At 44.1% G+C, this 25,605-nt stretch overlaps 1 protein-coding gene across 1 annotated transcript; it reads left to right on the top strand.

Moving 5' to 3' along the window:
- Positions 1-782: 782 nt before the first annotated feature.
- On the top strand, positions 783-24,962 carry WDR82 (WD repeat domain 82). Its single transcript, XM_064367153.1, has 9 exons — positions 783-943; positions 7,917-8,014; positions 12,339-12,405; positions 18,140-18,239; positions 19,401-19,517; positions 20,061-20,216; positions 20,659-20,728; positions 21,288-21,430; positions 22,118-24,962. The coding sequence occupies exons 1-9, from the start codon at positions 783-785 to the stop codon at positions 22,145-22,147; spliced, it is 942 nt and encodes a 313-aa protein (XP_064223223.1). The 3' UTR covers positions 22,148-24,962.
- Positions 24,963-25,605: the final 643 nt, after the last annotated feature.

Raw genomic sequence — 25,605 nt, 5'->3', positions numbered from 1 at the left:
AGATCACGCCAATGCACTCCAGCCTAGGCGACAGAGCGAGACTCCGTCTCATTTAAAAAAAAAAAAAATGTGTGCAGTCTACTGTATATCACAGCCCAATAAAATAGTAAAGAGGTCGAAGCTGTATAAGCGGGCGCTACGGTGGAGTAGCGGTCAAGCCCGCCTGCGAGCGGTTCACCTGATTCACCCCCGAAACCCGCTTCCAGCGGCGTTCCCGACACCGCAGTACCCCTTCCGCGAGCCTGTAGGGGACACCCGAGCCTTCGTACGAGGGTGTTGCAATCCCACGCAAGGGACCCCGGCTCCCAGGCACTCGCCACCTTCCGACACGCTAGGGAAGGCCCTGCACGTCCCGGCCCTTCCCTCCCAGCAGCCCGCCGAGCCACTACACTCGGCCGCAGCAGCGCTGACGTCACCACCCCGCCTCCCCGCCTCGCGCGGCTGTTCCCGCCCCACCCCCTTTCCCGGCGTGCGCTGCGACTAAAGCTCCTCGCCCTAGGCTTCTGCCTGTCGCCCCAAGATGGCGGACACAATGAGCCGGCTGCGCGCTAGTTGCTCCTGAGGTGGCTGTGAGAACCAACGATCGGCGAGGCTCCACAGTCCAGGCAGAAGACCGTCGTCCAAGCAGGAGAAAGGGGAGGAGGCGGCCCAACTGTCGGCCGACTTCCCGCTAGCCGCCGGCGCGGCGCCGGCCCCGCCTGGTTGGCCCCTCGGCAGCCCGCCCGCTCGCCGCCGGGCCCCGCCCCGGCCCTGCGCCGCCGCTGCCTTCCCCTGCCGCCGCCATGAAGCTGACCGACAGCGTGCTGCGGAGCTTCCGCGTCGCTAAGGTGTTCCGCGAAAACTCAGACAAGATTAACTGCTTCGATTTCAGCCCCAACGGCGAGACGGTCATCTCAAGCAGCGACGACGACTCCATCGTGCTCTATGACTGCCAGGAGGGCAAGTGAGTGAGGCGGAGGCCCTGGGCCCGGGTCTCAGTCCCTCCCTCCCTCCGGTGGCCCAGCACTGGTCCCTCAGCCCGCCCTCCGTCCCGACTTCAGCCCCCGGCCTATTTTGCACGCATTCCTGCCGGGGCCACCTCCACCCCGCAGCCGTCCAGGAGACCTTTTATTTTTTCTTCTTCTAAAAAAAATGTTGCGATAGTCATAATAATGGCATTATTTTTATGTCTAAGGTCTCCTTAGAGCGCTATGCATCGCTTGCCAAACCCCACCTTGACCTTGACCTTTAAAACGCCCGGTCCGCCCACCCCGGGCCCAGCAGGTAGCGTTTTCAGCAACTCAGGCTCTCTAAGGTGCTGGTCGTCTCTGGCCTCGACGCAGGACTGCAGGGGCTGCTCTCCTGCCTCCTTCGGCAGCTCTCTCTTATGCTCTCTCCGCTGTGACCTCGATTCCTCCCTGGCACTCCTCCCATCCCCTGCCCCTCAGCTTTTCGCGACCTTTCTGCCGTTAGGCCGCGTGGGTTGCAGTTCTTAGCTGTCAGGATTTATTTGTTGTGCCTCTTTGGGCCTCCTTGCTTTTTCTTCCTGTTCCTAGACTTTCTCTTACTCCGTCAGAATCAGTGCCCACGTTCTTAAGTGAACTTCTCAGCAACATCTAAAACTTCCTTTTTGCCACATACAAACGAACTTGGTCGTCCCATCCTGACCTGAATGTGAGCTTCCGTTAAAACAAAGCAAGCATCGTAGAACAATTTTGGGTTTCCTTTCATCCTTTTTTTTTTTTTTTATAATTATTATTACACATGTTGGTCCACTTTGAATTCCAGTTCTGACCATGAAACTTCTATGTTGCTGCAAGTCATCTGGAGACCCACCACACCTGCATCTTTTCGCAAAACCTAAGCACGGCACTTTGCCTTTTTCCGTGGGGGGTCCTTGGCAGCCCCCTCACCGCACGCCTGTGGACTTGCAGCTCCTTGGAGCCAAAACTAACGTAGATTAAATTCGTTTTACCCTCAGCCCTCTTTCCCAAGAAGGCGTGCTGATTGGTTTAAATCGGTGGCCCCTGGTTTTGTCAGACTTGATTTTGTTACATCGTGTTTTTTTGAGATCTTGGGTTTTTCTCTACCTTCTCCAGCTGTTTCTTTTGCTTTTTTTTTTTTTTCTGGTGTCTTTCTTTTGGAACGTGCCTTTTCATTTGTGAATTTGATTATCTGAGGTAACACTAGTTTGGACTGAGCTATAGTGGCATCCCCTCCCCCAGCAGTTTTTTCCCACTAGAGCTGTGAGAAAGTATTATGTAACTGGCTCTGAATCTGCCTGCAGTATGTGGCAAGGTGGTCTGCAGTGGTGGTCTTAAGGAAGAGGGAATTGTTAGCTGGGCAAATAGTTTGAGTCAGTGTTACTCATTTAGTAGATAGATTTTTGTCCTGGTCTGGTCACTTGAATCAGTTTAGAGGAGGAAGTAACATTTAAAGGTATGGTAGTAGCACTGGAGTTGTGGAGTCCTGGAGGAGTAATTTGAAGCTGGCTTGCATGAAACGTTTTGTGCTTATGCACAGATTAGAACCTCTTCCCAGAATATGAGGATAGAGATATATATCCTCATTTAAAGAAAATCAAGGTTGTGATAGCATTTCTTTGCAGTTTGTCCCCAAATTTGGCATAATTTCTATTTGGGAAGTATAACCTTGACATGAGTCCGGCCTTTTTTTTTTTTTTTTTTTTTTTTTTGGGAGACAGTTTCCCTCTGTTGCCCAAGCTGGAGTGCAGTGGCACGATCTTGGCTTACTGAAACTATCGCCTACCAGATTCAAGCGATTCTCCTGCCTCAGCCTCCTGAGTAGCTGGGATTACAGGTGCCCGTCACCATGCTAATTTTTGTATTTTTAGTGGAGATGGGTTTCACTTCATTGGCCAGGCTGGTCTTGAACTCCTGACCTCAGGTGATCCACCCTCCTCAGCCTCCCAAAGTGCTGGGATTACAGGCGTGAGCCACTGCACCTGGCCAAGTCCTGTCTTGTTAAAAGTGAAATGCCAATTTTGTGACATCAGGCAGTTTATTCACTCAAGTAGCATTTTTATGTAATTACAAACTTATAGAAAGTTGCAACAGTGTTTCAGAGAACTGCCATATGATTCAATGACTGGTTACATTTTCTGCATTTGCTTCATTACTGTATGTAAATATTTATATATACAGTGTGCATCCCCCCAACCCTTAGAGTTGGAAGCATCAAGCCCCTCTATCCTTAAACACTTCAACATGGATTTTCTTTCCTTTTTACTTTTTCCTGAGACAGAGTCTCACTCTGTCACCCAGGCTGGAGTGCAGTGGCACAATCTCGGCTCACTCCAGCCTCCACCTCTCGGGTTCAAGCAATTCTTCTGCCTTAGCCTCCTGAGTAGCTGGGATTATAGCACACCCAGCTAATTTTTGTGTTTTTAGTATAGAGAGAGGGTGTCACCATGTTGGTCAGGCTGGTCTCAAACTCCTGACCTCATGATCCGCCTGCCTCTGCCTCTGAAAGTGCTGGGATTACAGGCATGAGCCACTGCACCCGGCTCAACATGGATTTTCTAAGCACAAAGACATTCTTACATAACCAGAGCACAATTGTCCAAATTAGGAAATTTAGTATTGATACAATACTACAGGGCATGCTCTTTTGAGTTTTCTCTGGTCAGTTGTGACCTTGTTTAATTATGGTCTGTGGTGAAGGAGTGGCCTGGTAGTTAGGAGAGAACTAGGTTCTAGTTTTGCCAGTGACTAGGTATGTGACGTTGGTCAAATCACTTCTCTGGATATTAGACAACCTCTTTAGCTTCCATTCTAGGCAGTAATGTGATGAAAAATTTTGTCACTAGTATAGGTCAACCAACCTCAGAAGAAAAGAAGTATTTCCTTAGAAGGCATAGTATTGTATCTTTTTTTTTTTTTTTTTGAGATGGAGTTTTGCTCTTATTGCCCAGGCTGGAGTGCAATGGTCTCAGCTCACTGCAACCTCCATCACCCTGGTTCAAACAATTCTCCTGCCTCGGCCTCCTGAGTAGCTGGGATTACAGGCATGCACCACTATGCCCGGCTAATTTTGTATTTTTATTAGAGACGGGGTTTCTCCATGTTGGTCAGGCTAATTTCGAACTACCAACCTCAGTGATCAGCCTTCCTTGGCCTCCCAAAGTGCTGGGATTACAGGCGTGAACCACCCTGCCTGGCCAGCATAGTATCTTTATTAGATGACATTAATGTTAGAATTTGGGAGTTTGAAAATGGCTAAAGCAAGATTTTGTATACTTAGTATTTTCTAGTTTACTGGTCATTTAAATTTTCTTTATAATGGAGTTCATGCATTGAGTGATATTTCAGCTTGGAAGAATATAAAGGATGTTGTTTGTGGTAGGTGAAGCAAATTACTCAAAGTGAAAACTTAGTATTATTTTCCTTGTTGATGCTTGATCACCAGAATTATAGTTTGAGGAAGGAAGCTTACCAAAATATTTGAAAAATGTTGTGCATGTACTTTGTAAGAACCTCAAATGGATGCAGTACAATATAATCTTGCTTTCAGTTAGGAAATAAGGCCAGATGAGGTGGCTCACGCCTGTAATCCCAGCACTTTGGGAGGCCAAGGTGGGTGGATCACCTGGGTCAGGAGTTCAAAACCAGCTTGACCAATGTGGTGAAACCCTGGCTCTACAAAAATTAGCTGAGTGTGGTGGCGGGCACCTGAAATTGCAGCTACTCAGGAGGCTGAGGCAGGAGAATTGCTTGAAATGGGGAGGCAGAGGTTGCAGTGAGCCAAGATTGGGCCACTGCCTTCCAGCCAGGGGAACAGAGTGAGACTCTGTGTCAAAAAGATAAAAATAAAATTAGGAAATGAAATGAGGTAATAGATTTCTGTTATTAGAGAAAAAAAAATCTCACGTTAGTGTTTTTGATAAATTTGATACGAAGAGGCCAGATCTAACTGGAACCAGAAATTTTCCTAACACTATTCCCTTTTAACTCATCAGGTTAGAGTTTGCTCTTCATGTTGTCTTTTTTTTTTTCTTTGAGATGCTCTTTTTGCCCAGGCCAAAGTGCAATGGTGCTATCTTGGCTCACTGCAACCTCCACCTCCCAGATTGAAGCAATTCTCCTACCTCAGCTTCCCAAGTAACTGGAATTACAGGTGCCCACCATCACACTTGGCTAATTTTTTTAATTTTTAGTAGACACAGGATTTCACCATGTCGGCCAGGCTGGTCTCAAACTCCTGACCTCAGGTGATCCAGCCACCTCAGCCTCCCAAAGTGCTGAGATTACAGGTGTGAGCCACTGAGCCTGACTAGGTTCTGTCTTTACAACTGTAGATGGGGTGAACTAACTGGTATAAACTTCTTCCACTGGTAGAAGCAAAGTCAACTATCTAGAGAGTAAGTATACAGCCACACACTCAGCCTCCCTCACTGGTTACCACACAGTAACCCCACATCACAACACCAGAGAGTGGACTTGGCAAAGTAGCCTTTGCTGATCTTTTTAGTAGTGAAGTATTATATCAGTAAAGGTAAGAATGTGGAAAATCCAGTGCATTTGTAGTGAGAAATCTTTTGGAAATGGGTTTCATATAGGGAAGCCCTTGGCCTCACTTTAACAAAAATTGAAAGTGCAAACAATTGACTTAAAGACTGCTTGAGTCATGTGATTGTTTACATCTAGATTCTGAGAGGATTTTACATTGAGAGGGTCAACTTTCCTTTTCATAGATTGGAACTCTTGGTAAACATTGGTACAGGATTTATGAAATCCTTCTAAAGACCTAAATGTAGGACATTATGTTAAAGGCTTTTCTGTTTTCTCAATTGGTGCATATTGGAGAGTTGTTTTAGCATTTCAATCTAGATTTACGTAGATATTTAGGTCTCAAATTTTTCTTTTTCCTTTTTTTTTTTCTTTTTTTTTTGAGACGGAGTTTCGCTCGTTACCCAGGCTGGAGTGCAATGGCGCGATCTCGGCTCACCACAACCTCCGCCTCCTGGGTTCAGGCAATTCTCCTGCCTCAGCCTCCTGAGTAGCTGGGATTACAGGCACGCGCCACCATGCCCAGCTAATTTTTTGTATTTATAGTAGAGACGGGGTTTCACCATGTTGACCAGGATGGTCTCGATCTCTTGACCTCGTGATCCACCCGCCTCGGCCTCCCAAAGTGCTGGGATTACAGGCTTGAGCCACTGCGCCCGGCCTTTTTTCTTTTTTGAGACAGAGTCTCGCTCTGTCACCCATGCTGGAGTGCAGCAGTGTGATCTCAGCTCACTGCAACCTCTGCCTCCCAGGTTCAGGTGCTTCTTGTGCCTCAGCCTTCCAAGTAGCTGAGACTACAGGCACATGCTACCACGCCCAGCTAATGTTTGTATTTTTAGTACAGATGGAGTTTCACTATGTTGGCCAGGCTGGTCTTGAACTCCTGACCTCAGGTGATCCGTCTACCTCAGCCTCCCAAAGTGCTGGGATTACAGGTATGAGCTACTGTACCTGGCCTCAGATTTTTCTAACTTAAGCAGTATGTGTTAAAGTTTTTGGTTACAGGTTCTGCTGAGATCAGTTTTAGCCTTGTTCTTCCAGGTTCTGTAGAGGGAGCCATTTAAGGAGCTTCAACAGATGGAGATTGGTAACCTCTAACTTGGAAATGTATGATTTTTTTTTTTTTTTGAGGCGGAGTCTCACTGTCGCCGAGTCTGTATTGCACTGGCATGATCTCAGCTCACTGCAACCTCTGCCTCCTGGGTTCAAGCAATTCTCCTGCCTCAGCCTCTCGAGTAACTGGGATTACAAGTGTGTGCCACCATATTCCACTAATTTTTGTATTTTTAGTAGAGATGGGGTTTCACCATGTTGGCCCAGCTTGTTTCAAACTCCCTACTACGGGTGATCTGCCTGGCTTGGCCTCCCAAAGTGCTGGGATTACTGGTGTGAGCCACCACCATCCGGCTGGAAATGTATGATTTTACATTAAAGTAAAAACAAGGGAACTATTTAACTGGTTTTGGTAGAGAAAGTTAGGCTTGCCTTCTAAAAGGCTCAACAAGTGCTTTTGACCTGTAGGATAGGAAGGATGGATATCTTCTGCAGGAGCAGGTTACATTGGCAAAGGCAAGCAGTTTTGCATCTGGTTTCAGTTTTGAGAAATGACTGCCATCTTGAAAAAAATAAATAAAAGCTTCTTTCTAAATGGATGTCTTAAGAAGAAAAGTTTGGCCTCTTGGGTTTGACATATTCTCATAGCCCTCTTTGTTGTAAGTTAGGACTTGTTTTGTGTGGCTTTTTTTCCCAAGTAGATGTACAGCCATGCATCAGTTAACAATGAAGATCATTACTTGATGTTTTTGTTGCGCCTAGAGTGTACTTACGCAAACCTGAATGGTATAACCTATACACACCTAGGCTACGTGGTATGACCCATTGCTCCTAGGCTACAAACCTGTACAGAATGCTACAGTACTGAATACCGTAGGCAGTTGTAATATACTGTTAACTGTTTGTGTATCTCAACATAGAAAAGGTACAGTAAAAATAGAATATAAGGAATTTTAAAAATGATGCATTTGTTGTGTGGGGCAGCTCCATGATAATCTTATAAGACCATTATCCCATGTGCTGACTGTTGATCAAAATGTCATTACATGGCACATAACTATTTTTTCTCAAAGCTTACTTTTGAACATTGTAGTAAAGACTGAATTGAATCCCCATAGTTACTTGTACTTTGTACCTAACCTTGCTATTAGGTGTTCTGAAGTAAAAGGCTTTTTCAGATGGCTGTTGCTTGAGTGTTGTTTTTTCCCTTTTCGAAGAAATTGTTTCTTTCCAGTGTTAGAACTTACCAGAAATCCTCACCTTTGCCATATCATTCAAGTTCTTCTCTTTATATGGAGATTCCAGATTTTGATGATGGAGAATTTTCATGATTTTCTGTTTCTATTTCCTTATCAGACCAAAGAGAACCCTGTACAGTAAGAAATATGGTGTGGACCTCATCAGATACACTCATGCGGCAAACACAGTTGTTTACAGCTCTAACAAAATAGACGGTAAGCAAGCCTTCTTTTTAGGAAGTTAAGGTCATAGTTTCCTTAGTTAAAATAAATAGTTAATGTAATCTTTGTGATTACTTCTGCTTTGACTATAGTTACTTTAGTTTAAATATTTTCATATAATGTTAGTAATGCTAATTGCATTGTTTTGACTGAAGGAATGCTGGAAGCAAGCCATTAGCACTTTTGAAGGACTTGGGACTGAGTGTGAAAGTCTCTAGTTTAGAGTGGGGAGTGGAAAAAGGAAGCAACTAATTGTATTTATGATTTGTACTTCCTGAAACTTCAAAGAACACTTTTAAAGCTGGGCGTGGCTTGCGCCCATAATCCCAGCACTTTGGGAGGCTTAGGTGGGTGGATCACTTGAAGTAGTGAGTTTAAGACCAACCTGGCCAATATGATGAAACCCCGTCTCTACTAAAAATACAAAAATTAGCTGGGTGCAGTGGTATGCGCCTGTAATCCCAGCTACTTGAGAGGCTGAGGCAGGAGAATCACTTGAACCTAGAAGGCGGAGGTTGTGGTGAGCCAAGATTGCACCACTGAACTCCTGCCTGGGCAATAGAGCGAGACTCTGTTGCTCTGTATTGGAGCAACGACCAGCAAGTGATAAATAACAGGACTTTTTCTTTCAGAATGATACAGATTTGAGAAATGTTTCACAAATGCTTGAACTATGATAGTTTAAGGGAAGTTAGAACAGTTTTTGGTGTTTTCCCAACCTTACTCATCTCTGATTCCAGGGACATTTTCTGATCTAAAGAGTAAATAGTTATTTTTAGAAATTGAATGTGTGAGTTTCTTTTTATAATAAACAATCTCCAATCTCTCTTTTTACCTGGATATCTCTTTTTTTTTTTTTTTTTAAATAAAGACAGGGTTTCACCATGTTGGTCAGGCTGGTCTTGAACTCCCGACCGCAGGTGATCCGCCCGCCTTGGCCTCCAAATAGATTTCTCAAGATAAGTCCTAAGTTAACAGATTATCTTGGTAACTGAACTGTAACACTTATTTTCATGTTAGTATTCTTTTTAATTATTATTGTTTTTTGTTTTTTATTTTATTTTATTTTTCCGAGACTGAATCTTGCTCTGTCACCAAGGCTGGAGTGCAGTGGCGCGATCTCAGCTCACTGCAACCTTTGCCTCCCGGGTTCAAGCGATTCTCCTGCTTCAGCCTCCCGAGTAGCTGGAACTACAGGCATGTGCCACCACACCTGGGTACTTTTTTGAATTTTTAGTAGAGATGGGGTTTCACTGTGTTAGCCAGGATGGTCTCGATCTCCTGACATCGTGATCTGCCCGCCTCGGCCTCCCAAAGTGTTGGTATTACAAGTGTGAGCCACCACACCCAGCCAGGATTTTTTTTTTTTTTTTTTGAGACGGAGTTTTTTTCTCTTGTTACCCAGGCTGGAGTGCAATGGCGCGATCTCGGCTCACCGCAACCTCCGCCTCCTGGGTTCAGGCAATTCTCCTGCCTCAGCCTCCTGAGTAGCTGGAATTACAGGCACGCGCCACCATGCCCAGCTAATTTTTTGTATGTTTAGTAGAGATGGGGTTTCACCATGTTGACCAGGATGGTCTCAATCTCTTGACCTTGTGATCCACTCGCCTTGGCTGATTATTTTTTTTAAACTTAGCTCACTGATTTACTGATGATCATTTCACATTTTGCAGTAAGATTTTTTTTTTAGGCCAGGCATAGTGGCTCATGCCTGTAATCCCAGCACTTTGGGAGGCCAAGGAGAATGGATCAGTCAAGCCCAGAAGTTTGAGATTAGCCTGGGCAATGTGGCAAAACCCCATCTCTACAAAAAATACAAAAATTAGCCAGGTGTGATGGCACTTGCCTGTAGTGCCAGCCACTTGGAAGACTGAGGATGGGAGGATTGCTTGAGGTCTGGAGGTCTAGGGTATAGTGAGCTGTGATCACACCACTGCACTACAGCCTAGGTGACAGAGCGAGGCTCTGTCTCAAAAAACAAAAACAAACAAACAAAAAAAGACTTTTGTAATGTCATTGCATAAGGATAGCTTACACTGCTATTTGGTTGTGCCTATCTCAAAGCAGAATGAGCGGAAGTCCTTTTCTCTTTCTTTCTTTTTTTTCCCTTTTTTTTTAAATGAGACTCTTCTGCCTGTACTTGAGTTTTAGTAAGTATATCATTTTTACTTTTCATGCCTCTGTTTCAGAAGTGGTTTTCTAAGGAATCAGTGTAGTTGATGATTTGGACAAGAATGTAAAACCTTAGGATCCTGAGGAAACATGTCTATGTGATCATCTGAATGACTGGTTTATTTCTTCTGTTGGGCTGTTTTTCTGTGTGATTAAATGAGGATTCTCCAAATGTGGTACAAGATGAGGCAAATGTGTGGCACTTGTAGCTTTGCTGCCAGGCCTCTGCTGTGAGGATGTTCCCTTTCCTGTCTCAAGTGCATCCTGAAGAGTTCCTCCAGTGCTCCGTTTCCTTTTGCCTGATTCCAGGCTGAGGTAGTAGTTTGTACAGTTTGAGGGTCTATGATACCACCCGGTACAGGAGATAACTGTACAGGCCACTGCCTTGCCAGGAACAGCGCGCCAGCTGCCAAGTGGGGCTGAGAGGATGGCGTCGCCCTGCTCGTCTCTGGGAAATCAGGTAATGGAGAGGAAGTCTTTCTCTTCTTAGGGCAGGTGAGTCATTGTTAGCAGTAGAATAACCAGAAAAGTTATCATTCAAGAAGTTTGAAGATGTGTTCAAGGAAAATTGGGTAGTGTTCAAGTTATGGAACATACAAATATCCCATTCCCCTACTCCCCCTCCCAAATTAAACGCCTTCTTACTAGAAAGCACCCCTGTGAACCCCTGAGATGACTTGATGCTTTCAACCCCTTTATTCCTGTGTTCTGTTTGCCTTCAGAATGTTCTTTCCATGCTTTTCTTTCCGCATTTTGGCACCATTTTCTCCTAGCTGTTTCTCAACAATTTTTCCTTATTCCTAGTCTTTTTAAGGGGATAATACTTCTCTATTTTGCAGTTCTTTATGGCACTTAATTTCTCTACCGCCACCATCTTTTTTGTTTGTTATTCTTTCAGATAGAATCATTTGGTTTTGTTTTTTGTTTTTTTTTTGAGACGGAGTTTCGCTCTTGTTACCCAGGCTGGAGTGCAATGGCGCGATCTCAGCTCACCGCAACCTCCGCCTCCTGGGTTCAGGCAATTCTCCTGCCTCAGCCTCCTGAGTAGCTGTGATTACAGGCACGCGCCACCATGCCCAGCTAATTTGTTGTATTTTTAGTAGAGACGGGGTTTCACCATGTTGACCAGGATGGTCTCGATCTCTTGACCTCGTGATCCACCCGCCTCGGCCTCCCAAAGTGCTGGGATTACAGGCGTGAGCCACCGCGCCCAGCCAATCATTTGGTTTTTTAAGAGTGTTTGTCTTACTTTCCCCAAGCACAAATCTCTGATTGTTCCTTTCTCTAATATTGTCAAAATCTCACTACTATTACTCATTGGTATAAGAATTTGATTTTTTTAACTTCTTAAGATCTTAACCCAGACAGACCTCGATATCACTTCTCTAACTTTTCTTTTCTTTTTTTTTTTTTTTTAACATTTTCTTTTTTTTTTTCTTCTTTTTAAAGATAGGGTTTCACCATGTTGGCCAGGCTGGTCTGGAACTTCTGACCTCAGGTGATCCACCCACCTCGGCTTCCCAAAGTGCTAGGATTATACAGGCATGAGCCACCGCACCCGGCTCTAACTTTCTTTTGTTTATTTTCATTGTAATTTGTGTATCCAATTAAAGAATTCAAATATGTTGGGGTTGGGTCAACACACTGATGGAGAACTCTAGACAAAAACTGCTACCAGGGTTCAACCTGATCTTCAGTTTAATTGCCATGGCTGCTCACCTCTTTGAGCCTGTTTGCTCAACAGGCAAATATTTTTTCTTCAAGGTTTGCCATTCTGTGGACACTAGACCAATATCTAAAATTATTGTGTGTGCTTTTTTGTGTTTTTTTTTTTTTTTTTTTTTTGCCAGAGTATATTTGCAGGGCAAGTTGCATTGTAATTATGAAGAAGCCAAATTGATAATAAAAGGTGATTTCAGACATTGTTTTCTATGCTGTCAACTTAAGAACTCTGCTTTTGAGTTAGGTGAAATCTACATGCCCAGTCTTCAGCTGCAAAGTAGAATTATTCACCATTATTTATTCATGCCTTGCTTGGGATATAGGATACAATGGATTCTTTGACCTTGTCTTTTCAAGATGAAAATGCAAAGTAAATTTCTTTTAAATAGTATGATGTCATCATACCTTTTTTATCTTTTTACAGATACTATTCGTTACTTGTCCTTGCATGACAACAAATATATCAGATACTTTCCTGGACATAGCAAAAGGTAAGACCCACGTATTATAGAAGGAGATAGTTCTTTTTTTTTTTTTTTTTTTTTGAGACGGAGTTTCGCTCTTGTTACCCAGACTGGAGTGCAATGGCGCGATCTCGGCTCACCACAACCTCCGCCTCCTGGGTTCAGGCAAGTCTCCTGCCTCAGCCTCCTGAGAAGCTGGGATTACAGGCACGCGCCACCATGCCCAGCTAATTTGTTGTATTTTTAGTAGAGACGGGGTTTCACCATGTTGACCAGGATGGTCTCGATCTCTTGACCTCGTGATCCACCCGCCTCAGCCTCCCAAAGTGCTGGGATTACAGGTGTGAGTCACCGCGCCCGGCCCAGCAGATAGTTCTTTTATCCCTTAGGTTACACAGAGAATAGAAGGCTAGAGAGATCTTATTAGTGAACTGAAGCTACTTCCTCACTACTGTTTGGCATTCTTCTTCATCTTCTTTTAAATAGTCAACTCTTGATTTACTGAGGTTGTAGAGGTGCATGGATAGGTGTTCAGAGATAACTCAGTTAAAATATAACTAGGCCTGGCACGGCGGCTCACGCCTGTAATCCCAGCACTTTGGGAGGCTGAGATGGGTGGATCACTTGAGGTCAGGAGTTTGAAATCAACTGGGACAACATGACAAAACCCCCATCTCTACTAAAAAGACAAAAATTAGCTGGTCCTGGTGGCGGGTGCCTGTAATCCCAGCTATTCAGCAGGCTGAGGCAGGAGAATTGCTTGAACCTGGGAGGCGGAAGTTGTAGTGAGCTGAGATCATGTCACTGCACTCCAGCCTGGACAACAGAATAGATATTCTAGTTATATATATATTCTAGTTATATAACTATATACATATTCTAGTTATATATATAAAATAGAAAAAATAATGTGAATTAAAGATATTCAGCGAAAACCTATGTAATAGAAATTAGATTTGGCATTTAGGAATACCAAATCTCAGATATCCCTTAATAGAGGACTATTTGTGTTTATGACGCCTTCCAATATATATGGCCCCCATTTCAGCAGGCTCCTACATAAAAATGTTCCATTTGAAGATCTTAATGAGGATGCAAAAGAAAAGTCCTTTTTTTAAAATCAAGAAGTTTATTTCCTTATTCTTTATTGTAATGCAGGTTGCTTCTCTGTTCTTCACCCCAATGCCTGTTACTTTTTTCTCTAATTTTTCAACTTTTGTTTTAATGTTAAACATATTTTCTCCTGAATAATATTTTAATCACTTGGGGGATTTTCTCCTGCGTCCATTTGCAAATGTATGGTAACCCAGGATGGTTTTGAATGGTATGGCGCCCTGACAGGAGACGGTATGAGAGCCTCCTGTTAGAAGTTGCACTTCTAGGCCAGGCGTGGTGGCTAACGCCTGTAATCCCAGCTCTTTGGAAGGCCAAGGCGGACAGACTGCTTGAGACCAGGAGTTGGAAACTAGCCTGGGCAACATGGTGGAACTTCGTCTCTAGAAAAAATACAAAAATTAGTCGGGAGTGGTGGTACGCAGCTGTAATTTCTGTTACTCAGGAGGCTCAGGCACAAGAATCGCTTGAACCTGGACGACACAGGCTGTAGTGAGCCAAGGTGGCGCCACTGCACTCCAGCCTGGGTGACTGAGTGAGACCCTGTCTCAAAAAAAAAACAGGCAGGCCATTTGTGTTGCTGAAATATGGTGGCAGCCAGTGGTTACTGTATAGTTTCAGACAAATGATGGCTCATGATAAGTAGATGTTTTTGCTTGTTTGTATTCCAATTCGTGTTCCCAAATGTACTATTTGTAATTAAGAGTTGATGCAGTTGCTTCAGATGCTTTCCAATCTTCCCAATTATTCAATCTCTTGACCTCTGATTTTTGATAGATGACTTTATCCCTCCTTTTATGAGAAAATCAAGGCTACACAAAATGAGTTCTTTCAGTTGGGTGTGTGGTTCAGGCCTGTTATCAGCACTTTGGGAGGCTGAGGTGAGAGGATCACTTGAGCCTGGGAGGTCAAGGCTGCAGTGAGCCATGATTGTGCCAAGGTATCCACCCTGTCTCCAAAAATAAAAGTTCTTTTTAAACATCTATCCCTTTCACCTAAATTCCTCTCTTCCTTGGAATCCTTTCCTTGAGAAAGTAGTGGCCTTTCTTCGACAAAACAAACGTTCCTCTTTCTGTTTGCTTCCATCTCCTTAATTGGCCTTTTCCTTGCTCCTACAAATTTACTTGGTCTTTCTTATCTTAAATCTACTTATTGACCTTATAACTCACTCCTTTTCACTACCAACCTTGAAAGAATAATCTGCATATTCTCATCTCCACCTCTTCACACATGTTCACTGTTGAAATCATTTTTACACTAGTCCCAGAGTCATCTATGAGGCTTTATCCAAACTTTTTTCCTTCGTTCCCTGCTGCCTCTAGTTAAAACCCACTGTTTTAGGCTTTTCTTGGTGCTTAACCTCTCAGTAAACTTACTTTCCCACGGCAGGTGACTTTTCCCATTTTAGTTCCGTTCTTGTAATTCTCGGCCTCTATTTTGACTCTAAAATAAACAAATACTCTATCCACTCTCTTGTGATTTTCTGTGTCCATCACTGATTTTATTCATTCACCTCCATTCAGGTGGCTTCCCAAATCAGTATTTTTAGCCCATGTCTGTTATGAATTTCAGACCACCTTCCACCTGCAGGTTTGTTTGTTTGAGATGGAGTCTCGCTCTATCACCCAGCCTGGCATGCAGTGGCGCCATCTTGGCTCACTACAACCTCTGCCTCCTGGGTTTAAGTGATTCTTCTGCCTCAGCCTCCTGAGTAGCTGGGATCACAGGCGCACACCATCATGCCCTGCTCATTTTTGTGTTTTTGTAGAGATGGTGTTTCACCATGTTGGCAAGCTGCTGTTGAACTCCTGACCTTAAGTGATTTGCCTGCTTTGGCCCCCACAAAGTGCTGGGATTACAGGCATGAGCCACTGTGCCTGGCCCCACCTACATGTTTGTTTATTTGTTTTTATTTGTTTTTGTTTTTTGAGACCAGAGTCTCGCTCTGTCACCAGACTGGAGTAGAGTGGTGCGATCTCTGCTCACTGCAATCTCCAACTCCCTGATTCACCTATTCTCCTGCCTCAGCCTCCTGAGTAGCTGGCATTACAGGTGCCCGCCACCGTGCCCAGCTTATTTTTGTATTTTTTTTTTTAGTAGAGATGGGATTTCACCATGTTGACCAGGTTGGTCTCGATCTCCTTACCTCATGATCTACCCGCCTTGGCCTCCCAAAGTGCTGGAATTACAGGCGTGAGCCACCGCTCTCAGGCCCTACCTACATGTTTTATACACATCTGTGTAGCTGTCTCTTCTGTGCCCCTACCTTAAAGGTCCAATACTCTGTACGTCATCATTATTTTCTTTGGACCAGCTCCTCTCTGTCTTTCTCATATTTCTTCTCTGTCTCTTCCAATTCTGGCTCAAAACACCTGTTGTCAGTTCACTTTTCTTTCCTTGTCGTCATATGCAGTGAGTTGTTAAACTATTTAGTTCTACCTAGGTGTAACCTCATATGTCACTTTCTTCTGTGTTCTCTGCTTTGCTTCTGCCCTGACTCATGCCCTGTGAGGTAAATTATTGTTAACTCCTGATTAATCATCCCGTCTCTTACATTGTTTCACAACCTTCCTTAATGGTTCTCTACATTTTCCTTGCTCCTTCCCCTTATAATCATGTTCTGCCCCTTCTGGCTCTTACCCATTTTCCCAGCATTTTCTCCTACAATTCCCATTAAGGTGAACTCTGGGCTACTTCTTGAACATGGGCCTTATGCCTTCCTGTCTGGCACCTTTCAGAAAGGTGTCTGTCTCCCTTTGAAATCCTTTCCACCTCAGATGTTGTATCTTCCACAAGCCTTCTCTGGTTCTCTTGGAGTCGTGTGGACTGGACAGTTAACCTTCCTTTTAGTTAGGGTCCTTGCATGTGTTCTGCTCATTATTCATGTGTTCCCTGTACTTCTTAGCATAGAGTCTTGTACCTCCTCTGAGCTCTTGGGCTAAATGCCGTAAAATTACATGTCCACGTGTGTTCTGCTCATTCTGGTCTTTGTTTTTTTGAAATGGTTTCTTGCTCTGTTGCCCACGCTGGAATGCAGTGGTGCGATCTCGGCTTACTGCAGCCTCCGCCTCCTGGGTTCAAGCGATTCTCCCACCCCAACCTCTTGAGTAGCTGGAATTACAGGCACACGCCACCAGGCCTGGCTAATTTTTGTATTTTTAGTAGAGACAGAATTTCACCATGTTGGCCAGGCTGGTCTCAAACTCCTGACCTCAGGTGATTCACCTGCCTCAGCCTCCCAAAGTGCTGGGATTATAGGCATGAGCCACCATGCCTGGCCTGCTTGTTATGTTTTATTACCTCCTCAGCATTCCCAGGAAATTTTAGCTTTTAACAATATCTTTTAAAATTTTAAGTTGAGGAGTTGGTACAGATGTTAGTTGAGTTATATTGGAAGAAAATGTTTTTAAGTTGAGTGCCTCTTGATGGTATATCTACAAAGGGGGACCATATCAGGAATACACAGTTGCTGTTAGCGTAGGCTTATGGTTCTCCAAGCGAGGTACCTAAAACAGTAGCCTCACCCATCACCTGGGGGCTTGTTAGAAACTCAGATTCACAGACCCCAACCCAGACCTATTGGAGTAGAGGCTCTGGGAGTAGATCCTAGCAATCTGTTTCAACCCACCCTTCAGGCGATGCTGATGCCCCTCAGGTTTGAGAACATCTGTGTAGTCCTCAAACATTTGATAAGGAATCGTGCTTTTGTGTTTTTTTAAGTGCGATACCGTCTACATACTGTAAATGATTCCTTTAAAAATGTACAATTCAGTGGTTTTTACTATATTTGCAAAGTTGGACAACTATTGCCATTGTCTAACTTCAGAACATTTTATCACACCAAAGAGAAACCATATACCCATTAGGAATCACTCCCCCAGCCCCTGGTAACCACTGATCTACTTCTGTCTCTATAGATTTGCCTATTCTAGACATTTTATGTAAATGGATCAGTTAATATCTGATCTTTTGTGCCTGGCTTCTTTTAATTACTTAGCATGGTGTTCCCAAGGTTCATCCATGTTGTCACGTGAAGCAGTACTTTATTCCTTTTTATTGCCAAATCCAGTGTATAGATATAGCACAATTTGTCCATCCATTAATTAACATTTGGGTTATTTCTACTTTCTGGCTATTATGAATAATGCAGCTGTGAACATATGTGTATATTTTTATGTGGATATATATTTTCAGTTATCTTGGATAAATACCTAGGAGTGGAATTTCTGGGTCATATGGTAACTCTGTTTTTTTGGAAAAACTTTTCCAGAGCAACTGTACCATTTTTACATTTCCATTAGCAATGTATGAGGGTTCCAATTTCTCTACATCCTCACCAACACGTGTTATCTCTCTTATTATAGCTGTACTAGAGGATGTAGAGTAGTAGCTCATTGTGGTTTTGATTTGCATTGGAATCATATATTTTTATTTTGTAGCTTTAAATTGTTGGGGTTTTTTTTTATTATACTAGTTGTCTTTGATTATTCCAGATATGGTTGTGGTATGTGTGTTTTAGTGTGTTTCTTAAAATGGCAATTTTGGGAGAACAGGTTATGTATATATAGGTAGGCAGAGTAGTTTAGAATTCACATCCAATTTTTGCTAATATTTTGTGTCACCTCCTATTTATCTCAATGTATTGCAGGGTGGTGGCCTTGTCCATGTCACCTGTGGATGACACTTTCATTTCTGGGTCTCTTGATAAGACCATTCGACTCTGGGATCTCCGGTCTCCTAACTGCCAGGTAATGGTACCTCACTGTTACACTTTTTGAGCATTTTCTGTGGTAGGCACTATAATGAACTCTACCTCTCAAAGAAGGGAGAAAACAATGGTTTCATTCTGGAATCCCAGGGTCTTTTTAAACTTTGGAGAAAATCTGTTTTCCTAGTTGGTAGCTGCTAAGCAAATACTCTAATGTAGTGCAGATTGCATTGTACTGTGTGGCTTAATAGGCTTTTTTGTTTATTTGCTTTTTGAGACGGAGTCTTGATCTGTTGCCTGGCTGGAGTGCAGTGGCGCCACCTTGGCTCACTGCAACCTCCGGGTTCAAGTGATTCTCCTGCCTCAGCCTCCCGAGTAGCTGGGACTACAGGTGCGCACCACCACGCCCAGCTAATTTTTGTGATTTTAGTGGAGACGGGGTTTCACCATGTTGGCCGGGATGGTCTTGATCTCTTGACCTTGTGATCTGCCCACCTCGGCCTCCCAAAGCATGCGATTACAGGTGTGAGCCACTGCACCCGGCCGTTTTTGTTTTTTTGTTTTTTGTTTTTTGAGACAGTTTCACTCTCCTTGGCCTGGCAGTGGCTTGATCTCAGCTCACTGCAACTTCTGCCTCCTGGGTTCAAGCAGTTCTCCTGCCTCACCCTCCTGAGTAGCTGGGATTACAGGCATGTGCCACCAGGCCCAGCTAATTTTGTGTTTTTAGTAGTGACGGGGTTCACCATGTTGGTCAGGCTGATCTTGAACTCCCAACCTCAGGTGATCTGCCTTCCTCGGGCCCCCCCACCCACAATGTGCTGGGATTACAGGCATGAGCCACTACCATGCCCAGCTGGCTTAATGTTTTCAAAAGTGTTCCTAGAACTTTTAGCTTCAAGGGATTTATTTTTATTTGAACTCTGTGTCTATAATGTTGTGTAGATAGGGGTGATTAGAAATCATTGTCTGGAGACTTGTTTTATAAAAGTTTCATTTTAGTTCTATGTTTGCTTTTTCTATTCTGTAGGTAGGCTGATATGTGTTCGTATGCCTTTCTTAGTTTTCATTGGGAAAAGTAAATTATATAGTGGTAAGGTTCTGGATTCATTTTTTTTTCCCCATTATACTAGCAGTCTTTGATTGTTCTAGGTATGGTTGTGGTATCTGTGTTTTAGTGTGTTTCTTACTTCTTTTCTCTTAGGGCCTCATGCATCTGCAGGGGAAACCAGTTTGTTCTTTTGATCCAGAAGGGTTAATTTTTGCTGCAGGTGTCAACTCTGAAATGGTCAAACTTTATGACCTTCGTTCTTTTGATAAGGTAAATCTTTGACCTATCTTAATATTATGGAAGTTTTAAGGGTGAGGTAGACATGTAAGAGCCTTTTCTTTTCTTTTTTAGGCAGAGTTTTGCTCTTGTTACCCAGGCTGGAGTGCAGTGGTGTGATCTCAGCTCACTGCAACCTCCACCTCCTGGGTTCAAGTGATTCTCCTGCCCCAGCCTCCCAAGTAGCTGGGATTACAGGCATGCGCCACCATGCCCAGCTAATTTTTTATGTTTAGTAGAGACAAGGTTTCACCATGTTGGTCAGGCTGGTCTCTAACTCCTCACCTCACATGATCCACCCACCTCAGCCTCCCAAAGTGCTGGGATTACAGGCATAAGCCACTGCACCCGGCCCTGTAAGAGCCTTTTCTACGAAAGAAAAAATATGGTAGATACTAGAGAGTGGCAGAGAAGTAGCTCATTCTCTGCTTTCCTTAGTCAAACGGGAAACTAAAGGAATAGGATGGGAATTGGCTCGGGCAGAAGAAATAATTAATATGCCTTGGGCCTGGGGCTACTATTTTTTATCTTTTGCAGGGGCCATTTGCCACATTTAAGATGCAGTATGATCGAACTTGTGAGTGGACAGGACTTAAATTCAGCAATGATGGCAAGCTTATCCTCATTTCCACCAACGGCAGCTTCATTCGTCTCATTGATGCATTCAAAGGAGTGGTGATGCACACATTTGGGGTGAGCTGACAGCCTTCGAGTGTGGCTGTTTCCATGCTCATACTTCCTGTGATAAGAATTATGTTAGCTGGTTGGTAGAGACCAGCAGTTACTCTTGACTTACTGATGAATGCATGCACTTGCATTTTCTTCCTGATCATGAACTTATTTCCCTTGGATTCTGTAGATGTTTATTTCTCACCAAGTGACCCAAGTTTGGTATTTAGATATAAAATAATTTCCTAACAATAAAGTTTTCTTGCCTTGAGTACACCTGAATACAGAGTTGAGGGTGGGAGTGAATTGTAAAGGATGACAACCACATTTGGAAGCTTGGTGGTGTAGTACATGACAAGGAAAGGGTTTCATGGAAAGGAATGTGATGCATATGCTGAGTCAGTGTTTGTAGGCAGCTGTTTTTATTGATGGCCCTGTAACAACGAACTGCTCTGTTTTGTTTTAGGGTTATGCCAACAGCAAAGCTGTCACACTGGAGGCTTCATTTACTCCAGACTCTCAGTTTATTATGATTGGTGAGTTTCCTTTATCCCCTGTGGGGGTTATTTCTCTGGTACTATATGCATTTCTTTGTTTCAGTTATTGACTAATTGAGACATTATTATTATTATCTGTTTGATAGATGTTCTCAGATTTCTGTATAGCACATTATGCCAAGGACATAATGTCTTTTAATTGCCCTGACTTTGGAGTTCTGTACAGAGAACTGGCATTAATGTTGGTCTTCTCTGGACCAACATTTGAGTTAAACTCTACAAGCACTACCTTATTAGTAATACTAATGTCCTGGTGCAACCCTACATTCAGTCGTCTTAGTGGGTGCCTGTTGGTAGGGTAATGGTATTCGGCCCCTTTTTTAGATGAGAAAACTGAAGTTAAAGGGGAAGTGACATGCCCGCGAACAAATAGCCAGAGTCAGATCAATTTTCAAAGTGTCCTCCCTTCACTGCCTCTCCTCCCTCTCAGTTTTGCCTCAGGGATGGGTCCTGAAGTTTGGCCTGTCCTCAGACCTCAATCCTTGTCTCATTTCCAGTTGTCTTGAACTGTAACGTTTTCCTTCAATATTCTCTTTAGGTTCAGAGGATGGCAAGATCCATGTCTGGAATGGAGAGAGTGGTATAAAAGTAGCTGTGTTGGATGGTAAACACACAGGCCCGATTACCTGTTTGCAATTCAACCCCAAGTTCATGACTTTTGCCAGTGCGTGTTCCAACATGGTATGTGAACAGTAAGAGGTGTCTCACCCAGGGACCCTTTCCATTTGGGGTAGTGGGTGCCTCAGCAAGCACAGCAAGCTGTGTTCTACATAGGTACATTACAGCCATCCAAGTTCATGTTTCTCAACTGGTGGTTTCCCTATTTCACCTCCTATTATTTGATCTCTGGCTGGGCTGGTCTTGTCTTTCATTTTTCTTCTTCCTAGAGGTGATCTGGAATCACCTTTGAGCTCCAAGGAGATCATAGGCCAATTTTTGCTCTGGACCCTAATTTTAGGTCCAGACTACCTGGGCTATACTTGGCAACTTTTTTGCTCCTTAAAATACTCTGAATCAGCCTTTTGTGGTTTCAATTTTCCATTCCTCTTGGTTTACGCCAAATTCCCAGAACTTTCTATAGTTGGTCATAACTTACCACTTAGAATTAACTGCAGGCCCTTGTCTCTTCCTAGATAATAACTAACAGAACAAAGGATCAGTGAGTCTCAGCTCCAGTTTTCCCTGTGATCTCCTAAACCTGCCTGGGCATTCGGCAGTGAGACATTATCAGAGTTGGTTGGTCAGAAGGGAGGGCCACCAGAGCCATTGGGATTGGGCACTTTTTGCTGTGGGGTGGGATGTGAAGAACCCTCGGTAGTGAGGAGATGCTTGGCTTTTTTTTTAAGTTGATTTATGTTCTTCTTCTAGGCCTTCTGGTTGCCCACCATTGATGACTGACCCTGATGCTGCTCGGCTATTTCTGTACAGTGAGGGCAGCCAGCAGGAAGAAACTCAGAGGGGACTGAGATAGTAGTGGGATTGGATCATTTGACTGGGCTGGAGAACATCCTTTCACATGGCCTTCCCATCAATGTGCTGTACATCTGCTCGAAAGGAAATAATTACTTTGCTGAGCGTCTTCAAAAGGACTGTTGGTGCAACAGACTCAATTGGAACTCAGCTTTGTTAGCTGTCACTGCACCAAGCTCTGCTAGAGGAGTGACCAGACTCATGATTTGGGTATAGTGGGGCTCTCAAGACATCTTCAATTTGAATGTACATGCTGCTGAGGAGCCAGTGACGTCATCAGTTCTGCACATCCTTTCGCCTACCCCCCAACTGCATGGGAAGCCACAGTCCTGGTTTTGAAATGCTCAGGCAGCTCAGTGCCCCTTGCCCTCACCCTGCATGTCTTGTTACTGGGTCTCCCTGTGTACTTGTGGCATTATCCACAACCATCATGTTTCTTAGGTGCCAAACATTTACAGAAATGTTTTCATGTATCTTGGGGTCAGAGAAGAGGACAGATACAGAAGAACCTTGCTTGCAGAAGCCATCCACTTAGTCACTGCAGTTAGTTGTGTGAGGCTAGGTGGTCGGGCAGGCCTCTCAGGCTGTAGGTGTTGGGTAGGAAAAGGCGGCCCCCAAGGGCCTGAAAGGGAGGGAAGGGGGAGGGTAGCAGGTGAGTTCCTAGGGCTGGAAGGTTTAGCAGCAGCCTGGTGCAGGGCCCTGTCATCAAGACAAACCCATGGTCCTCCTGGGTGCCTACCAAGCTTGGTTTGTACAAAAGCAAGGTGGGAGTCTATTTTTGTACATGAGATACATCACACTTTCCTGTGGGCCAGTATTGTGAAGTGAGTCTGAGTTGTTTACACTGATGCCTTCCCTGCCCACCACAAATTATGTACATAGTCTTCAGATGATACCACCCCTTTCCCCAGCTCCCAGTCAAGAGCTGGTTCTAGGCCTGTGTTATATGTCATATTTAGCCTTTTTATATATGACCTTTGATTTCTGTTGTTTGTATCTTAGCACAGTGTATGCACCTTCATTTAAATACATCTGTGTGCATACAGATATGCATATATGTGTGTGCGTATGCATATCTCTCTCTCATCTGTAGCTTCTGAGAGTTCAGCTGAAGCAGATGGAGTCCTGCAGCCCAGGAGACACACTGCATCCTTGCTAATAGTGTTTGCCACAAGTGTTCGTGAGTCTTCCCTATTAATGTTTTCATTTCGGAAGACTGAATGAAGCAAAGCTTAATAGTGTTTGCTGTTTCCATGGCAGCTAAGTGAGGGTCTTGAGATGACTCCCTGTGTTCCTCAAGCCGCACTTTGGGGTTCTCTTGCAGTATTAGCCCCCTTTTTGCTTGGTGGTACTCTGTGCCTGTGTGTGTGTGTGTGTGTGTGTGTGTGTGTGATAGTCGCATGGCTTCTGTGTCTGGCTTGTGGCATTTGTGGGATAGGGTGCTTAAGCCAGAGCATTTTCAGTTTGTTTGAGGCCTCATTGCCAATGATAGATTACTCTTATTTACCTGGTATGTCTGTTTTCTTGCTGCTTTTCCTTGCTTTCTCTTGGAAGAGGAAGGGGCTCTAGTCAGGCCCAGGCTGAGTGAGATGAGCTGCAGCTGGCTCATGGCCTTAGCGCAGAGAAAGTTGTAAGTCATTTTACTAAGTTCCTAAACAGTTATGCAGGCAACACTCCTTGCAGATCCAGAAACTGAGGCACAATAGGGTTATGACTTGCTCAAGAGTACATAGCTGCTAGGGAGTAAATAAGGCATCACAATTTCTGTTCAGCGGCAGGAATAGGCTGTGAATTGCTAGCACTTTTTTTTAAAGCAATTACTTTTTGACTTGTTTTTCAAACTGAAAGTGCAAGAGGCATACACCTTTCCCAGATGTAGACTAGAATCTGCAGGATGTCACCCACTGTGTATAGCTCTGCTTTCCCAGAGAGGAAGGACTTTTAGAAACCAAATGATCTTAATTGTGATTGCCCACCCCTGGCTTTTCAGGGTAGAAAATTCATGATAGAAATAATTGTTAAGAGAGAGTGCTTGGAACCATGAGTTAACAGGAAAGGCTACATAACTTCACATATCTGCAACCAGAGCAGCCACCAAGCATGACTTATCCAGCAGCAGGAAAATGATTGTATTTGAGTTCCTGCATGTCTAAAACTGAGGCATCATATTCTTTGAAAACATGCCATCTCATGGCCTCTATTTTTGGGCCCTGTAGTTGCAAAGCTCCTGAGTTAAGGAAAGGGAAAAGATACAGCTAGAAGTGAGTGGAGATGATGGGGGGGGGGGGGTGATAAGGCAGGATGAGAGAAGAGATGCTGAGGGCTGGGGCTGCAAAGATGCTCTCAGCAGAGCCAGAGGTGCTCAAGCTCTCTTGGGGGTGGGTGAGGAGTGGGGCAGCAGTGTTTGCCACCTTTTTAGGAGTCAGGGCCAAAGCCACTGGTGTTTATTTGACAGTGACACTGCACTGCTCAACCAGAGGGGTACTTTTTAAAAAAATTATTTCCCGTTGCAATTGTAATTACTGCTTGCTTATTAAGGAAAATTGGGGAATTTTACAAAGAATCAGTTTGCCACCCAAATGCTACCACTGTTCATCTTTTGGTGTTAAATGTTCCCTTAGACATATCTGTGCATAGATTTTTGGTGTGTTTACATAGCCGTCCTTCTACTGTATATACAATTTTATGTCCCTTTTGTACTTAACATATAAACATTTTTTCCATGTTACAGTCTTAAACAGAATTTTATGGTTGCAGCCTCTTCGGTTGAGTTTCAGTAGCATTGTTTGCCTGGTTCCCAGAGCTCAAGGGAGGCTAGGGTTGTCTCCTGTTAGTTCTCCTGGCCACACTTGCTGTAAAGCTGTGTGAACCAATTGCTGGGCTCCCTGGGACTGCCTCTAACTGCTCCTTGGTAACTAATGAGGAACCCCTAGAACCAACCTTCAACCCCAGGCTGTAAGGCACAGCCATAGGGCCAGAAGTGAGTGACTGGGAAAGGCAAGCCTGAGCCAGCCTGGCTCTTCAGAGACTATGTGGCACATACCTCAGGCTGCCTTGCTTTCCCCACTGTTACCTAAACCCTTGACCAGATTGACAAACTCTAATTGGAATAAGTTTTGTCCTGCTAGGCCCTGGCTTCTGGAGGGCAAGGATACTGGAGTCTCTGAGGCCCCAGCACCCAGTCTGACAGAAGGCAATTGTTTCAGTAACCCATTGCCTGGAGGCTGCTGCTCTAGTTCAGCATCCTCAGAGCTGTAGGACTTGCTTCCTGCTCTTGCCTTGCCCTCTCTGAACCAGAGAAGAAAACCTCGGACTTGCTGAGGTGTGAGCATTGTCACATTGCTCATGGGACTCTGCAACAGTGGCAGAGGGAACATCCTAGCTTG

The sequence above is a fragment of the Aotus nancymaae genome, unplaced genomic scaffold (assembly GCF_030222135.1).
Source record: "Aotus nancymaae isolate 86718 unplaced genomic scaffold, 86718_ANA_hifiasm-v0.15.2.pri h1tg000067l, whole genome shotgun sequence".
Classification (NCBI taxonomy): domain Eukaryota; kingdom Metazoa; phylum Chordata; class Mammalia; order Primates; family Aotidae; genus Aotus; species Aotus nancymaae.
Note: the sequence above shows the minus strand (reverse complement) of the source record. Positions and strands in the feature narration are given on the sequence as shown.